The sequence below is a fragment of the Strix uralensis genome, chromosome 1 (assembly GCF_047716275.1).
Source record: "Strix uralensis isolate ZFMK-TIS-50842 chromosome 1, bStrUra1, whole genome shotgun sequence".
NCBI classification, from domain to species: Eukaryota; Metazoa; Chordata; class Aves; order Strigiformes; family Strigidae; genus Strix; species Strix uralensis.
In genome coordinates this window covers 120,134,599-120,151,324 of record NC_133972.1, presented here as the reverse complement: position 1 = coordinate 120,151,324, position 16,726 = coordinate 120,134,599, and the positions used below count along the sequence as shown (strand labels likewise).

Genomic DNA, 16,726 nt, shown 5'->3' with positions numbered 1-16,726 from the left:
GTTCCTCCATCCCCACATTGCAGCTTCTGCAATTATTCTTCCAACACAGACAACTGTAAATAATTAACTGGTTGTCAGGACACAGTGAGCACTCTCTTTCCACAAATTCCCCCAGCTGAGTCTCTGAGTTGCTGAATTCCAGCCTCCTCAGAACACGCTTTCTCATTCTTTCCTCATGAATTACCCAATTTGCACAAAAATATGCCCAATCCCAGAAAAACATTACTTGCACAGTCATTACTTGCAAGCTAAAGTAATCAACTACATGCAAGTTTCAAAGATGACTTTTGTACTGAGAACTCCCCCCATTTCTGGGGGAAGGATGTGAGCATCACATATATGTCAAAATTTAATATGCTTAGGCAAATATGTGCATAATTTAATGCACATAATATGTGCATACACAAACATACACAAGTTTATAAGTGAACATTCCATGTGGTTCCAAATTCAGAGGAGCTGGTGACCACACTACAACGCTTTTCCGTCTACGGAGAGTCAATCAGAGGTTCTAAACTCATACAGTTACTCTGGTAAGAAGCGCATTTTTACCTGTGAATGAAATAAAAATCTACATGTTATGACATTTCCCATGTTTTTTCTGAAAGAGTTTGAGCTGGTCAAGATACGAAGGGCTGAACTGAGAAATTCTAGAAGCTAATCACTGCACTTCAGGCCAGAAAATTTCCAAGTAGGGAGAGTACCTTTTTTTTTGACAAATTTTGATTGGAAGACCAAAAAAAAATAGCAGAAGGTTTATTTTTCCCAAGGAAGATAAACAGAAGAAGTCATTCCAAAGAAGTCTAACTTCATTTCACTTCTACACATTTGTAATTTGCATTTTCAAAGGATTTGCTCTTGTGCTGTTTACACTTCTGCACAGTTTCTCCCCATGGGGATAAGAAGATGAAGGAGAAAGGTGACAGAAGACAAAAGGAACCCTGAATTTCTTCAAATCTATCATTTCTCAACTGAAGTCCTCAGCAGGAAGCTACGTGGGGAGCATCCAGGAAGAAGAAAAGGATGGAGAATCTTTCCTGGAGTGTTAATTGACAGAAAATCAGCAAGTTTTCCTCTGGTTTACTGAAATATATCTTACAGGTGACATATAACTTGCAGGATGAGAACTTTTTAAAGCATAACACGACTTAACCACTGGAATTTAGGCCCCCTACATCCCCTGCTGTGCTTGCTGAAAACGGCACTGGCAGTTCCAGAAACATCAACATTTAGCTCATCTGAAAGTTCAGTGTGTTGAGAGTGATATTCCAGGCATTATATAAAACATTTTGAAGGAAGTAACTTCTGCTATGGAAAAAAACTTTGCTGAAGTTACCAGTACAACGTTGTACACCAAAGACACCGGTAAGATATACAGAGTGACAAAGCAAACAGCAAATACTCTACTCCCCTCTCCCTCAGACAAACAGAAAAAAGTTTAAAGGTAAAATAAAGTAACTCATCTGGTCTTTTTACTCCAACTATTTTATGTTTCTTAGGGGAAAATCTTGGGTTTGACATATGCAGAATATTACAAATGACCATTTATGAGGACACATGTACCCCCTGGATGGACCTAATACTCTCATCTAGTCTATAAGCAGTTCGTCAGCATGTGTAGGAGATACGGAACAAGACCTTTCCGTCAGCCTTTCAGGTGTCAAAAAAAATACAGGCAATGAAAACAAAAGGTTCAAACCAAAACACATTCATTTTACTCATTTTTTGGTTCTCAAATGAAAGTACCATTTAATCATTTACATACTTCAGTGGTAAACTGTATTTGGAGATGTCCCAGGTCACAATTCCAAATACAATCTACTGAATAAAAAATTTATCCAAATGCAGGGAGAACTAAGAACTAGGCAATTTCAGAAAGAATTAGTTGAATAAAAGTTGTGTTAAAAAGATTTTTTTTTTTTCCCAATGTGAATATATTTCATATAAGGAAATGCCTTTCCTGAAAGCTTCATGCTAATACAAGCTCTCCAAACGTTCTATTTCTTTATTAACTTTTTTATGTGTTAACCTGCATATACATCCCAGTAGGTGACTAATATGTTCTAATAGTTTGAAATAAAAACTTCAATAGTGTTTTGCCTATCTCTGCTTTTTAATTTAGAACTCTATCCACTACTGCTCTGGACATACGAATAAACACGTAAGAAAACTTACAGTAGACTAGAAGGTATTTTAACATACAGTGACAACTGATCATTTTCTTTTTTTCCCCATCATAGTAGTACTACAATTTATCAGCTTATTGATATTTATTGTAATATAGCACATTGAAATGTATTACCATTCCTGAAAATAACCTTTTCTGACACCTATCTCCCAAGCATGTAATACAAGTATTTAGATAAATACGTAACATTGTCTATGCTACAGTTACATACCTGCAGCAAGTGTCAATGACATTGTATAACATGACATAGTTTTTATCAGGGGCAACCTTCTTTAATGCCGTTTGAGTTTGCAATCCTAAAAAACCAGCACTAATCTAAAAAAAACCCAGGGGGCTGTTAAATCCCAATAAGAAGATTGGTGACCTAGTCCTGATTCTGGCATCAAACCAAATTAGGGTTTTTGCTTTCTACATCAGCCATAGAGATCACACCAGCACTGGCATCAGACGAACTCTAAGTATACTGATGTGTGTGCTACACAGTTTGCATGCTTAGGAAAAAAGTGTGCACTTCGTTCGTGGCAATGCAAATTGGCAAAAGCGGGCACCTGAGAAATAATAAATACTCTGGAGCACGTCTTTAGATGTGGAAGCGTAACAGCCATGAATGCGTGTGCACAACAGCTACAGAAATACCTGTCAAACGTGACAATTATCAAATGCTTGGGCATCCCAAGTGCATCAACAGAATTCACACTGTAAAAATTGAGATCTGGTAACAGCTTAGAAGCACTACTCTTCAATAAAAGAAAAAAACAGTGGATACTATTTCTCAAACAGCAGTTCAATTCTGAGCACATTGATTAGTCGCACACATTTGCTAAATCCACACATAAAATAATAAACCATATTCCACGATTTTTGAGGCTTTTCAACAGAGAAAGCAGCCCCCTTTCTCAGCTTTCTTGAGAACACAGATTGTTTGGACTTGGATTTTAACTAGATGTGTAGTTGATCCATTGGCTTAATGCCTCCTGATTGCCCTACCGCCTCCTGCAAGACGCTCTGCGGTAACTCAAGCAGGCCTCTTGGGATTCAATACAGCAGTTGAAGATTTCCAGTGGGGGTTATAAATATAAATATTTTTCTTATTCTACCTATACTTGGATGAGCTCAGTAAACACTCATCTCTCCTGCATAACTGCTAACTATGCACAAGCCTAGCACCGACACAGCAGGGGGAACCAACTGCTACCTGAAACATAAATAGTTACTGGCATATATCCGCAAAAATCAACCATAAACATTTTGTTTATTTTCAGCTGAAAAAAGCTCTACTGTCAACATAGTCCGATTTACAGAGTAATCTTGCCATATGAATTTAAAAGTCAGAGAGCTCTCCCTGACCTACATTGCCAGGCTGGAGTGAAAAAATAAATCGCACAGAAACCATAGCACAGAAAGATGCTCTTGAGGCAGGAGAGGCAGCATGATGATCAGGCTTTTAGATCTGGGGTACCTTAGACAGTATTACACCATCAACACTGGGGTTGTCAAGAAAAATAACATAGCCTGTTCTCAAGCTACATGCAAGCTTTATCCACTTCAGATCAAAACCATTTCTGCCAGAGCAAGATAAACCATAAGAGACAGACCTTGCCGCTTATCAAAGCTTTGTTTTGCAAGCAGGTATTTCCTCACTACTCAGTCCCATCTCTGATATTTTGTTCACTGTATCAACAGACAGGGATAAGAAAACATAAAAGCAGCCCAGAGAACTCTGCATGGAGCTCAGCTGGAAAAACATCACCTATATGAGGTGTTTGGATTCTATATGAGAGCTAACATCTTTAGGGGATGATAATAAAGTAAACATTTACTTAGTTTTGGTCTGGAAACAGCAACTCTAAGTGTTAACATGGGGACCTCACCTACAAAATGGGAGCAACTAGCAACAGAGTTGGAGATGAATTCAGATGGTTCAGTTGGGAGCTGGAGCAGGTAACAGGCACCTGAACCACACAGAAACAGGCAGGAAACATGAGAAAATGCAGGGAGGCTTGGCAGAAGCATGACTGGGCAGTGACATGAAAATCAGCAACTTCTCTGGGAGGGTGGTCATGGAGTAGATGGGGGAATGGACACATTGTCCAGAAATAGCAGGAGGCTTTAAAATCCGAGCATCCATTTGGGGAAGGGAAAAGGGTAAGCAAGGCCCTTCATTCACTGTTTGTGATTTATATTCCAGTAGCGCTTAACAATGCGTGCAGAGGTTGGGTGCTGGCTACACCAGGCACCCCAGTAAGAAGCAGCAGCCTCTCTGGGGTGAGGACCACGCTGGGAGATGAGCCTGGAGATAACAGACATGAAGGGCTTGATACAGTCTCACCCTGGTGGAGGCCATCAGCAAGGATGGTGACAGGGACAGGACCCCTGAAGCCAACAGACCTCTGTCTGTCTGAGGTAAAAGGTAAGTAAAAGATCATCCTCTCCTGGGCTCTTGGAAACAGGTTAACCAACTATGAGCCTTGCAGTACTTGGGTTTAAGTGTGCTTGACCAAAACATTTTTTAAAACTTTGCCAGATGGAGAATAAGCTCCTGTTGCCTGGCTTGTGTCCAACTGGTGCACCAAGGGGAGGGAACCAGAGGCAACATTTCACTACAAAGTTTCAGCTAAACATTTATGCCCTAGAAAATGCAGTTTCAGGGCAGCTGAAACTATTTGTCTATGTAGGTTGACCCCTCTTAATAGTTTTCACCATTATGAAAAACGGATGGCACCTCCAAAGTATCAAAACGAAGATTTTTGTTTGCTAAACCCATCATCTCACTGCCCAAATCATATTCAGAAACTATTAATGAAAGGCAAGAGATAAGAGGACTAGATGGAGAAAATAGATGTGGAAAGGACACACTTTTTTTTTTGTTGTTTTGTTATTTTAAACTTTTGGCATTTATTTTGATTGTGACCATATCCTCTGCTGTGTCAAAAGGTGGAATTTAAAGCCCAACCTGCTGTTTACTTGGCAGGATGTCTGAAGGAGTGACTTGGTTTTAATTCTTGGTTTTCCTTCAGTCTCTGTAGAATACTTGCATATTAACTGGAGGAAATACAAGAGACCTCACCTCGGCTGTCTAATCACTTAGGTGTGTTTTCCTATGAAGGTTATAAGAGATCTTCTTCCTGAATACCACACAGCCCAGATGTTCCCAGCCACGCGGAGCTGCGGGGGAGCTGGGGAAGCTGAGCCTCTTCCGGCAAGCAGGAAATGCTCCAGCCCCACAAATGCCACACCAGCATCCTCTCTCTGCCTTGTGGCATTTCCAAAAAGGCTCGGCTCAACCTGAAGTGACTTTTTGTTTAATTTAGATTACTTCAGCTTCAGTGAAATAGTAAGTATAATAATCATCATCATCACCACCATCACCACCAAAAGGGAGCCCAAACATTTTTATTTTTTGTTTCAATTACCAAAGTGAAGCAAAAAACCTTTTTCTGCTCAGCCTCACAGTTGATTATTATGAGCTGGACAACATCAGTATCATTTTCCAGACCATTACGCTTCTTGAATTGACAAGTATTTTAACTCATAAAAAGATGCCTACAGTATTTGGAAAAAGCAAGACAGAAGAGCTGTATATTAGCTCTATTCAGCTGGAACACATTCAGGCAATACTCAGACTCCTACTGACATGTGTCAGGTAACATAGATCTTAACTGAATCCCCTGGCTAATCTAAGTCATCCCTAATTAGCAGGTCTGGGGACAGAAAGCATTCTGTGTAACGACGACACTGCATCTCAACCCAGTCACATCTACTGAAACACATCCTGGGGAAGGAACAAAAACCTAAAACAAAGCTCTTCATATTAAATTAACTGAAATGTAAGCAATGAGTAGGTCAAAAGGAAAAGACTTATTAAAAAAATTCCCTCTTGCATTCAGTAATCAGTTTCACATGTAAAGCCACTTGCACAAGACTGTGTGGAATTCATTAAACAATTAAAATGTGCAGGGGGTAACTGAAACTGTATCCTTCAGAAAGCAGAGTGCATCTTATTACAGAGGTTTCCTTCCTGACCTTAAAGCCTACCTCAAAACGGATGAGAAATTCAATGTTATTAAACTCCCTGTGCAAAAGCGGCATGCATGTCTGGGCTCAGACGGCTCCTGGGAAGGGTTAGTTCGGAGTGCGGGGAGGGGGACAACAGGGCCACGCATTCCCCCGCTCCCATACAGAAACACAGAAGGGTTTTTCCTTCAGGGGTAGTCTTGCAAGCCAGAAAAGAAACACCGCTCTCTTTCATTTCTGGCAGTGGTGACAGAGCAGAAATAAGTCTGCTTGTTGTCCGCTCTTCAACGGCTGTCCTATGACCATCTTTAACAACTTATTTTTTAAGTAAGCATCCATATACTCTCACTTTTCTACAGGAAAAAGAAAAATTTGTGTAAGACACAATAGTCCATGCCCATTTTGTCTCCAAAAAGGAGTTTCAGCACATACTTGTGCAGGGCAGAAAGACTTGTCTGCTCATCTGCCTCGTCCGTGTTCTAAACTCTGGTTTGGAATACATGGAAATAAACCGTCTCACCACTGCAACTCAAGCACTCTCCTCTTAAGTCACCTGAGGACGCGGGGAAACCCACTACTAAGAAAATGGGGTCTCCATCAGGGAGTCACCCAAGGTTCATCACGAAGGCATAGCAGTGGCTACAGCACGGGACACCCAGCTACTGCCCAGGTCCCAACGGCAGCTTGACTGAGAAAACTGGGTGAAAAAAACCCAACCTATGGCATATTTTTACCAATCTCTTCCTACCTCAGCTGACCCCCACCCACCAAAACAAGGCAGTATCAGTAACGCTTTCTGAGACATTGGCTTTCCGCGTGCTCTACAGTCTGTCTAAATCCTACAGCAACTCACTCTGTTTGATGTAGGGCTTCAGAGATGCCACAGACGGGCTGCCATAGGAACATTTGTTTTCATTTACTAGTGTCCTGCACGATAAGAAAGTCTCAGCAGCACAGGAATGAAGAAAGTATAAATTACCAATGGGCTTAGACAGCTGAGCCTTTGAAAATGAAATCTAATTATTTTACCATTTATTTAGACAGATTATGTTATAGCTTTCTGCTCTCACTTTGTGATTAATAACATGTATATGTTTGGAGCTGAAACAATGAAGGCAAATTCCAACCTGTTTTACGAAGACACTTCAAATTAGGCTATGTGTAAGACAGAGGATGACAGCTGGTTCCACTTGCATCTTTTAATTAAAATGTATCAGTCTAGATAACAGAAAATTGAGATGGGGCAGAGAGGGAAGAGGAGGGAAATAAAACCTAGAAATCGTGTAATTTTACTACAGCACTTGAAAACACCTACTTAAAGTGGGAAGAACCCAGAAATAAGTTATTTCTGCTTTTTTTCTCGTATCTTACGAAAAACCTGAACTAGTGCATTGACTGTCTTTTTTATGGTTATCTGAAATAATTTTGCAGTCTTGGATCTTGCTTTATCTTTGGTCTTCAAACCAGCAAATGTAAAGTATAGGTCTAGTCTGCTTAACAGAGAAGTCTTCAGCACCCTCTTTGCAGCACAGTTTTGGCCCCAGCTGTGGACTTGACTACTTCTGACAAAGAGCATTTCTGATCCTGATGCTGGCTGGGAGAATACAATCATGGGCCCAAGGAGAGCCACTTCCAGCAGGGTGGACATCTAGATGGAAATCACCGCTCAGCATCCCTCTGAGCAGACTGCGTCGACTCCCGTGACTGAGCACCCTTTAGAAACCTCCAGCGTCTTCATGACATGGGAGAACCACATAACCACCCTGAGGATGGTTTTCTTTGACAGAGTATCAGGGACAATGTCAGTGTACAGCAAATAATTCTGCTCCAAAAGTGAACACATGTCTCTGGACAGGCGAAGCGCCATCAGGTGGCCATCCCACCTCTGAAAGGAAACCCTCCACTTAAATAAGCCTGCCACTACCATCTGTAGGCTCCCAGACAAGAGCAGCAGTGGGGGTACAGATGTAATGCTTCTGGTTTATGGTTTTGGAGAAGGATGAATGAACAGGTTGGGTTACCTACTTAACATGGCTTTGGCTTGCAATGTGTTCCTGCATGAAAGACTTTCTGGGTCAGGGGAGATACAGCACACAGGCAGTAACACTGTGGGGCCCCAGGAGAAAGCTTTTACCTGACATTTGCTTAAGAACCTTTCACTGAATGGACACCACATTAGATGAACCATTGTCAACCTCACCTCCACTACATTTTCCCCAGCAGATATTTCTCATACAATATGAAAAACTCCTGTGTCACAAATGCAAAGTACTGGACTTGAGAGAGACTGAAAGATATAGCAGAAGGCAGTGAAGATGCTCAACATTAAATATGAGATAAGAAATAGGGGCTTCTGAAACAAAGGACACCAAGGGGATAATGGATTAACCAAATCTGCCTCAGAAGCATCTCAATCTGTGAGTATGTGCAATTTCAGCTGTCAGGTCATTAACTGGATGAACACATAATTGATAAGCTGTAGGTTGTGCTCTACTTGAGAGCAATAAGCTCCTTCAAATGATATTAATATTTAACATATATAAAAGCATTTGTCATTTGCAAAGCACTGTATAGAGTAACTGATGGATTCTACAATAATTCCCAACTCCCAGACTAGGGAATGCAATTCTAGAGGGTAAATATCTAGCCCACATCCAAATCAAGATTCACTGACAGAACTATTATCCTAGCTCAGAATTAGGTTTCTTAGTTTCTGGTCCTTCTAGATCACACTGCTTTGTAGCCTTCAGTGGGTAGAAGCATGACACACAGACAGATCTGGAAGACAGGAGCTGACAACATGGGATGACATTTCTGACTCACATCCACCAATTGTCACATCCCTACCCTGGGCCACCGTCTGCACCAAAAGATGCAGTTAAGTGGGTTAGACACAAGGAATGGAAATATTAAATATTTGATTGCCGTGTGGTATCTGCCCCTCTCCCCCTTCTTTTAAGGAATTAATCTTGGGGAATTTACTGACCTCTATAATTTGTTAGGTCTTTCAGTATACTTTTTATATATTTTTTTTCCCCTCACAGTTTAAAGGAATACAGTAAGTTCATTTGTAGATGATCCTTAAAATATGATAGCGTTTTTCTGAAGTGAGACAACTTATTTCTTATGCTGCAGCACTGAGTTTCTGTGAAACAGCCACAGAACTTTGTTATTATGCAAAATTACTGTAGAACTTCACCTTCAGTCTCCTACAGTGTTTCCTGAGATGTCTCCTGAGACAGACCTTCAGTCTCCCTGCCCTAACTCCTTTTGTATATACTTTTTCTTCCTGGGAGAAAAAGCACAGTGAAAGTCAGAACATTTCTCTTGGCTGGACACAGCATCCTTTTGCTATAGCTGAACTTTATGCACATGGAAAGTGGACTCCCCTGGGGATCTACCAAGTGTTCCCACAGGCCAGAGTGGGCTGTGCCAGAGAGGTACCTGCAGTTGCAGCCTCAATACACAGTATGCTGACACCACCACTTAGGAAGCCTGCAAAGTCTGGATTGTCCATTTAAGGTATGCAAATACATGCATCACTCCAGTTGCACTCGTTCCCTGAAATATTCGTGCCTTCTGAAATGCTCCCTAACTAACTTCTGTTTCAATGTACCCAATGGTCTGCTCATCATCATAGCTTTGCCATTTGAGGATTCATCCTTTTAGGAGCTCTATTCTCATCAATATTACATTCTGCCTAGGAAGTCTAACCATCTTAGAAGCAGATAAAGTGATTATTGATGACAGCCAATACAACTTCAAAATATTTCAGTAGTGTAAGTAGAAAAAATGTATACAAAATTTATATTGGACATTATTCAAGAGCTATTCAAAACTTGCAAAGCACAGAAATCTGACAAGCAATAAAACATGACGGCTTCTATACGCTAGCATTTTGACACTTCAACAGAGTCCAACTCCAGTGAAAAAGTGAAACTTCCTAAAAGAAAGTATTATTCACAGCATTTTTTTGCATAAGTGGGAGTCTAACATAACAAATCTCCCCTTCTGCTCCGTCTTATATTCTCATAAAGCTCAGCCTGCTAGACAAGATTTCCATAGAAATCCTATTTGGTAAAATTTGCTTGAATGTATTCCAAAAAATGACTCACATTTTATAACCAAGTGGCAAAAGCTGAAATGAGTTTGACTCTTTCCATCAAAGTCAGTATTAGTCATTCTTCCAGCTTAATGATTTGCAGGCTATTTTTGACAGACCACTGGTCAAGAAAGGACAATTTAATAGTCACAAAGTCTGTGGCCAGATAGCTATTGATAGTCTGAAGGAAACAACACAGGACTTGGCCAGTGAAACTAAAAGATACTTCACAGCATGACTGCTAAGTTGCTGTAAGAGTAGTAAGATCACAGCCTCTGTATTAGCATAGAAAAATTTTGCCCAAACTGTAAAGCTGCAGTTAAATGAAAATCATAAAAGTTCTTCCTCACGTGCCACTCTCCAAAGTGCTTAAAACAAGAGCAGCCGGAGGATGCAAGGGCTGAGTACAATCTGATGGTCAAGACATCAGGATGTGGCTGTCAGTCAGATACTCCTTTCCTCCACCCTCTCTCCTTCTTTCTGTTTCTGTGGGTTCCCCTTTCAATCCTGCAGACCGTCTCATCTCTATCTTTATACTCCTCTGTCCTCCCCAGGTGGCTTTCCTTCTCTGCCACATCCTGTGGTTGCCTGAAGGAGGCCCAGCTTTGCTGAGCCCTCAAACACACATCCTTCCCTTCCCGGCCACTGTTTGTGGCCTCATGACCTGAAGCAGGCTCAGGACAGGCTGGTCCACTGCCCAGAGACCACCCTTGGCGACATGGCTGGAAAGGCTAAATGGAGAAATGGGTCCACTCTGAGATGCTGAATTCACTCATGCTCTGCTCCTCCATGGCCTTTTGGAGTTGAAAGCAAGGCATCCTCTTAGCATGGGCCTGCCTACAAGCACAGACCGGTTCCTAAGTGACTGTGCAGCAAAGACCATCCCTCCCAAAAGTAGGCTCCTGGCAAAGTCCCAGCAGGGAAGGAAAGTTTTCTTACAGAAAACAACCAGCAACTTTCTGCCAGTAATGTTCAGACACAGTTAAGATTCACAGACATCGAGGAGAAGCACATAAAGTGCCTCATTCTCACTGCTATTTGCTCCTGACACTTCCCCCACCTCTCCAGGTGCCTCTCATGCCTCTCATGCCCCTGCTAATCTCACAATGGTCAGAATGACTGTTTGGACAGTGACTCTATGCGAGTCTCAACTCAGCAGAGTACCAAGGAAAAGAGAAGCCCTATGGGATCAAATCCTTCTTTATGGGCTTTGCTGCCCATAATTCACTTTCTGCATTCTGTTGTGGCATGTGTTGACATAAAATGAATCCAAAGTCTCTGGCTGTTCCATGGACTGCTCAAAATCCCTCATCCAGCTCAAAGCTGTGCAATGTCTTCAACCTCCAGAGAAAACAACGGAAGCATCTCTGTGCTTGGCATTGGTGAAATATCAGGCCATTCATCCTTTTGCTTAAATTAGGAATCTAATTTCAAGTATTTTCCTTCAAACAGGATGAAAAAAAGAAGACGACAAAAAGCAATTTACCTCTACTTCACATGCATATTCCGATCCATCCAGGAGTGTCACTTTACACTGCATATTTTTCGGTTTCTTGACGATCTTTAGAGGAGACTTGGAAAGTTTGCTCGACGATGATTTTTGAGAAAGCTTGTCGTCCTCTAGCTGCTGATATTCCAGCTGTTTTGCACTCGCAGCAGCAAACTCCTGTTCTTTATCTGTGGCCTATAAAGAGAAAGAAAGATACTTTTTGAAGCGAGATAAACCACTCACGCCATGCAGTACACTATGCACCCTGCATCCAAGTGTTTAAGTGAGCCTAGTGTGGGGCTTGTACAAGAAAGTCCCTGATGCAGGACAGAGTCTTCTTTACCTATTGAAAAGGTTTCCCATATTGCCCATATTCCTCCCAGCCCTCTCTTTCCACTCCAAAAGGTACAGAATACCTGTGGAGGAGGGGCATGCATGAAAATACTTTAGGCTTCTACTTTTTCCATAGGTACAAAACCCCTCTTGGACTTCTTGGACCTGTTGGGTTTTTTTTTTCCTCTGTTGGAAATGCTGAGTAATTGGTAATGTTGTGACAAATAGATATTCCTACAGTTTACTGACACCACTTTTAAGTCCTGTACCTATTAAATCATATGATGCTTCCCGGGACGGGAAAAGATCATCAGATTTGCACTAATTTCGCTGTCAGTGAGAGAACAGACCCCTGAATGAGGGCATGGGTATCCCCATGACAGTGCAAATTTGCAGGGGAATGCTGACGTGCCTGGGAGAGAGAATGGCTCCCCAAGCACCCAAGCAAAGGGTTAAACAAACAGGATGGAAGCAAGTGGCCAAACAACTTTTATGTTCAGCTGGCTGGCTAATGGATGATAAGTACAGGATGAGAGGCTCAATTTTGCTCTCTGCAGATGACCAATAAGTCCCTCAAGCTGGCGAGAAGTAGGTGCTATTTGAAAGACAAATACACTGCAGGGAAAAGGGGCAAGAAGAAACAACCATGGTTATTTTTGCTTGGGTTTATCTGAGGGTCAGACCATTTGAAGAGTTACCGTGATGCCGCACAGCCCGCGGTCCTCTCCACAGCACTAGATGAAAGTCAGAACAGCTCTACAGGATTTCACCCTTCCTAGCAACAGCACTGTGCTGCAATCATTACCCTTCTCATCAGTTATGGCTCTGACAGTCTCCAAACAAAACCTCAACAGGAGTGCAGTAATACCTAAGCTAAAGTTTAAATAAAATAAAATAACATCTTTCTGTTATCTCACTACAAGAAAATGTTTTGGCTCTGAATGATTTCAGTGTAATAAGCAACAAGCATTGCTGTGAATATATTGTAAATTAATCCTCCAAGTCTGTTTCCATTCACTGTATATAATAAACCTTCATGAGAATGGAGCAAATCTGTCCAAAGGCTTTAATCTGCTTTGAGACCAGAACAACCTTGCATCATGTAACCAGCAACAACAATGTACCACTAAATCACAGGGAACTTTCCCTGAGAGATTTCATACAAACAAGCCGTAATCTTCCACTCTGCCTTCAGGTGAATGGGGGAAAGAGGAATTTGGAAATAGCTCAGCTACCAACAGCACCAGCTCCCACCAACACCCCAGCAAACTGCAAAGAAGCAACTGCAAAGGGGCGAGGCAAGACCCACGCTCCTCCTTTCCCTGTCAGAGAGGACATAGCAAAGGTCTCCTGGGCTTCCCTGGGTGGGGAGACTAGAAGAAAGTGGGACTAGAAAGATAAAACGCAACACAAAAGCTGCTTTCAAGATCTGCCTCATCCCCTGAGACATGGATGTTCTACCCCAGGAGCAGTCCAACGCCAGGCATCTCTTCCCCCATCTAGCTTCAGGAGCTTTCTCCTTCCAGCACTTGGACACCAGCTCTGCGTCTGGATGTCAAGGTCCTTGCATACCTTGAAGGCTGGCGGGAGATGAAGGCACAGCGTATGTCAGTGGATTAGCTGTTCGCTGAGCATTTAACACTCACAGCGACCATGACGAAGCGGGAGAGTCCCCCCAGGCTCAGAGCAAGGCTTGAGGCCAGCTACCCCTCTAGCACAACCGTGGCCAGCTGGCAAGTGGTCCAACCTACTGCACCGAGAGAATAACGAGATGAAGATGCCTCCTGCTAGGGCCTTTGTGAAGAGCTGCGCTGCTGCTGATGGGCAGAAGGGTTCTTTGATGATTTCTGTACGTTTTGTTAAAGAAACCTGCCATTCCGGGGCTGGAAAAAATATAGTGACATACCTGGTGGTTCATGTGAGAGTTAGCACGTCACTCCGACAAAAAATAATCAACAAAAAACCCAGATGCATGGAATTAATCTTTTTCAAGAAAACGGGAAAGCTGCTTGAGATAAAAGCCCACAACAACAAGGGCACCCAGCAGACATTTAAATTTTAGAACAATTTCTGTGAATCCTGAAGGATTGGTGATTATTTTTCTTCCTGAAAACATGCGGTATCTCAAGACTACAGCAGACGTTTGCTTATTTATAATTTTTTTTAAAAAAATAGTATTGAGGTTATTTTGTTTGTTAAGCTTCCTGTCTACATTAAGATCAGGGGAATGTGTCTAGGTTAAAATCATACAAAGGATTTTCTCTCATTTGTCTGGAGAACGAAACATGCCAAGAACTATTAGAGAAGATCCCCCAAACTATACTGACATGTTCAGGCATTAAGGTACTTTCAGACTGTATTAAGACTCTTCTTCCTAAAGAAACTCGACATTCTGCTATCTAGGGGAAAAAAAAAAAAAGCAGCCAGTGAAAAACCCATGCACTCAGTAAATTATGTTGAACTCTGCAAACACAGTGCATTTTCTCCTAAATTCTTCTCCAAGATACTTCTGTACTGTATTTTTGCAGTATTTTCAGTGTTGTGCACTAAATTCTAGTGCAGCACATGGTTCAGGGCTTGTGTTTTTTGAGCGTAAGTTCTCTCATCTCTATCTGTATTACTGTACCTTACCATGACACAGTATGTTCAACCCCTTCTACAGCTGGACCCTCCTCTCGAAGGAAGCCTTTGGAGTCACAGGAGTCAGCAGTAATAATCTTTGATGCTTCACAGCTTCTCACTGGGGTATGAAGTGATATTACCAAGCTCGCAGAACGCATGAATCCCATCTACTTACGGTAGTTGCTCAGAAATATTAGTGCTCAACCCACGTGATACCTTCTTTTTCAATGAGATAGGAAGGCAGGAAGATAGTAAGATTGCATTATTACAGCTGATAGGAAGGACACATTTTTCTAGTAATTGCTAATCTCAACATGAAGAAGCCTTTTTGTTTTCATTAAAATGTTCTTTTTTATGTGTATAGAATGACAATAAGAAGTCACTGTCATGGATTGGTAACTTAAATCTTTCTTCCCAAAATTCTCTCATACGAGTGATAGCAAAAATCATCAACTTCCTCACTGTGATTACAGACAGCAAGGGACAGAATGATATCCTTTACTCCTTCGATTTTTGGCTTTTTTAATGACATCATTGCCAATAGCTCTGTCTCTTAGTGCTGCGTTTAAGTGGTTCTTTCATGTGATACAGACAGTTAAGCCACTACGAAATATACTGGGGAGATCACTGAAGCTGGATTTGGCAGTGAGTTTACAACAGGGACTTTTAGATTCAATCTGGTAATCTCAATGGGAAGGTCTCACATATCCCTTCATTAACCCAGTTCTTCTATCAAGGCTTCTACAGACAAGAGTTCACAGGTAATCTTTGGGAAAGGAAGGAATCACGCAGCACATGAGAGCATCTCAGGTCTCCAAACTCACACCTCCATAAACACAGATGGGCAGGTTTGGTGCCTAAGGCTTTTGGGATTTTTTTGGTGGTTATTCTGGGGTCTGTTTTGTTTGGGGTTTTTTTCAGATGAAAAGAAACTTGGAGTGGAAATATTACTGAAGATGTCTGGAAGAACAAAATTAATAATACTTACGCCTAGGCCTGGAAGAATTACACTTTAAATTAATGACCAGTTTGTGCAGCACCTTTCTGTTTTGGACAAAGAGGCCTGCCTCTTCTTCCCAAACTACATGCAATTTCTCATCTATTTCAGAGACCAAATTGTCCCAACATGTAATTGGTAGATGTGAGAGCAAGAGCAGAGAGGTCCTTGGTGAGCACAGAGTGAGGCTGACCAATGGTTAGCAATCAAAAAACCCCACCCAGTTGATCCAATGGTTGATCTTCAATAGCAATAAAGACCAGAAATCCTGCCCTGTCATGTCTACTTCTTGAGATATTAGAAGTCAGACATAATATACCTCTTTTAATTTGGTCCCAGAAATATTTATTGCCCCAAGCATTTAGGTAATGCACCCTTAAACAAGGGAAATATAAAAATACTTTGTATGTGGAATTGCTTATATCCTCATTTTTTCCCCACCAACAGCAAGTTTGGGCTGCAGCTCTGCGGACAAAAGCTTAAAACCCAAGACCACAACCAGCCTCAAGCAGCTTCTACAGGAGCACTCATGCTGATTTTAAGTAAAGCCTTCACAAGCACTGTCTCCCCGCTAGGTAAAATAACAGGACCCCACTTCAAACAATCTGAATCTTTTAAAGGGTGGGGGAGAGGAGGAGTTAGACTGACTTTATTCCACTCTTTAAAGGCGAATGCGATCAGATGGGGGTCATAACCTACAAAGCTAAGGGATGTGATTTGCAGGTACCTCATTAATTGTGTCACTTATCCATGAAGAACAATGCCTGTTAATCCTATTGACTGGAAATTATTAACGGGAGAAAGAAAGCAGCTTCCGCAAATTTAATAAGTGCAACAATAAACCAAATGGAAAAGCATGTGATAGCTCTTCTGAAACCTATTACATGAGTAGTTAAAGTAATTATAATGCAGTCATTTCAGAACTATGAGAAGCTTAAGGGACCACAGATTCTTCATGGCTCACACATCAGACAAGCAAGC

The 16,726-nt window shown here is 41.6% G+C and overlaps 1 protein-coding gene across 16 annotated transcripts in view; it reads right to left on the bottom strand.

Moving 5' to 3' along the window:
- The window catches only part of EPB41L3 (erythrocyte membrane protein band 4.1 like 3), a 96,992-nt gene that overhangs the window by 49,642 nt on the left and 30,624 nt on the right, over positions 1-16,726 (bottom strand). For all 16 annotated transcript variants that reach the window (XM_074878658.1, XM_074878702.1, XM_074878677.1 and 13 more), the window contains exon 3: positions 11,791-11,988. In XM_074878658.1, the coding sequence (XP_074734759.1) occupies positions 11,791-11,988 (198 nt within the window). The remainder of the gene's footprint in view (positions 1-11,790; positions 11,989-16,726) is intronic.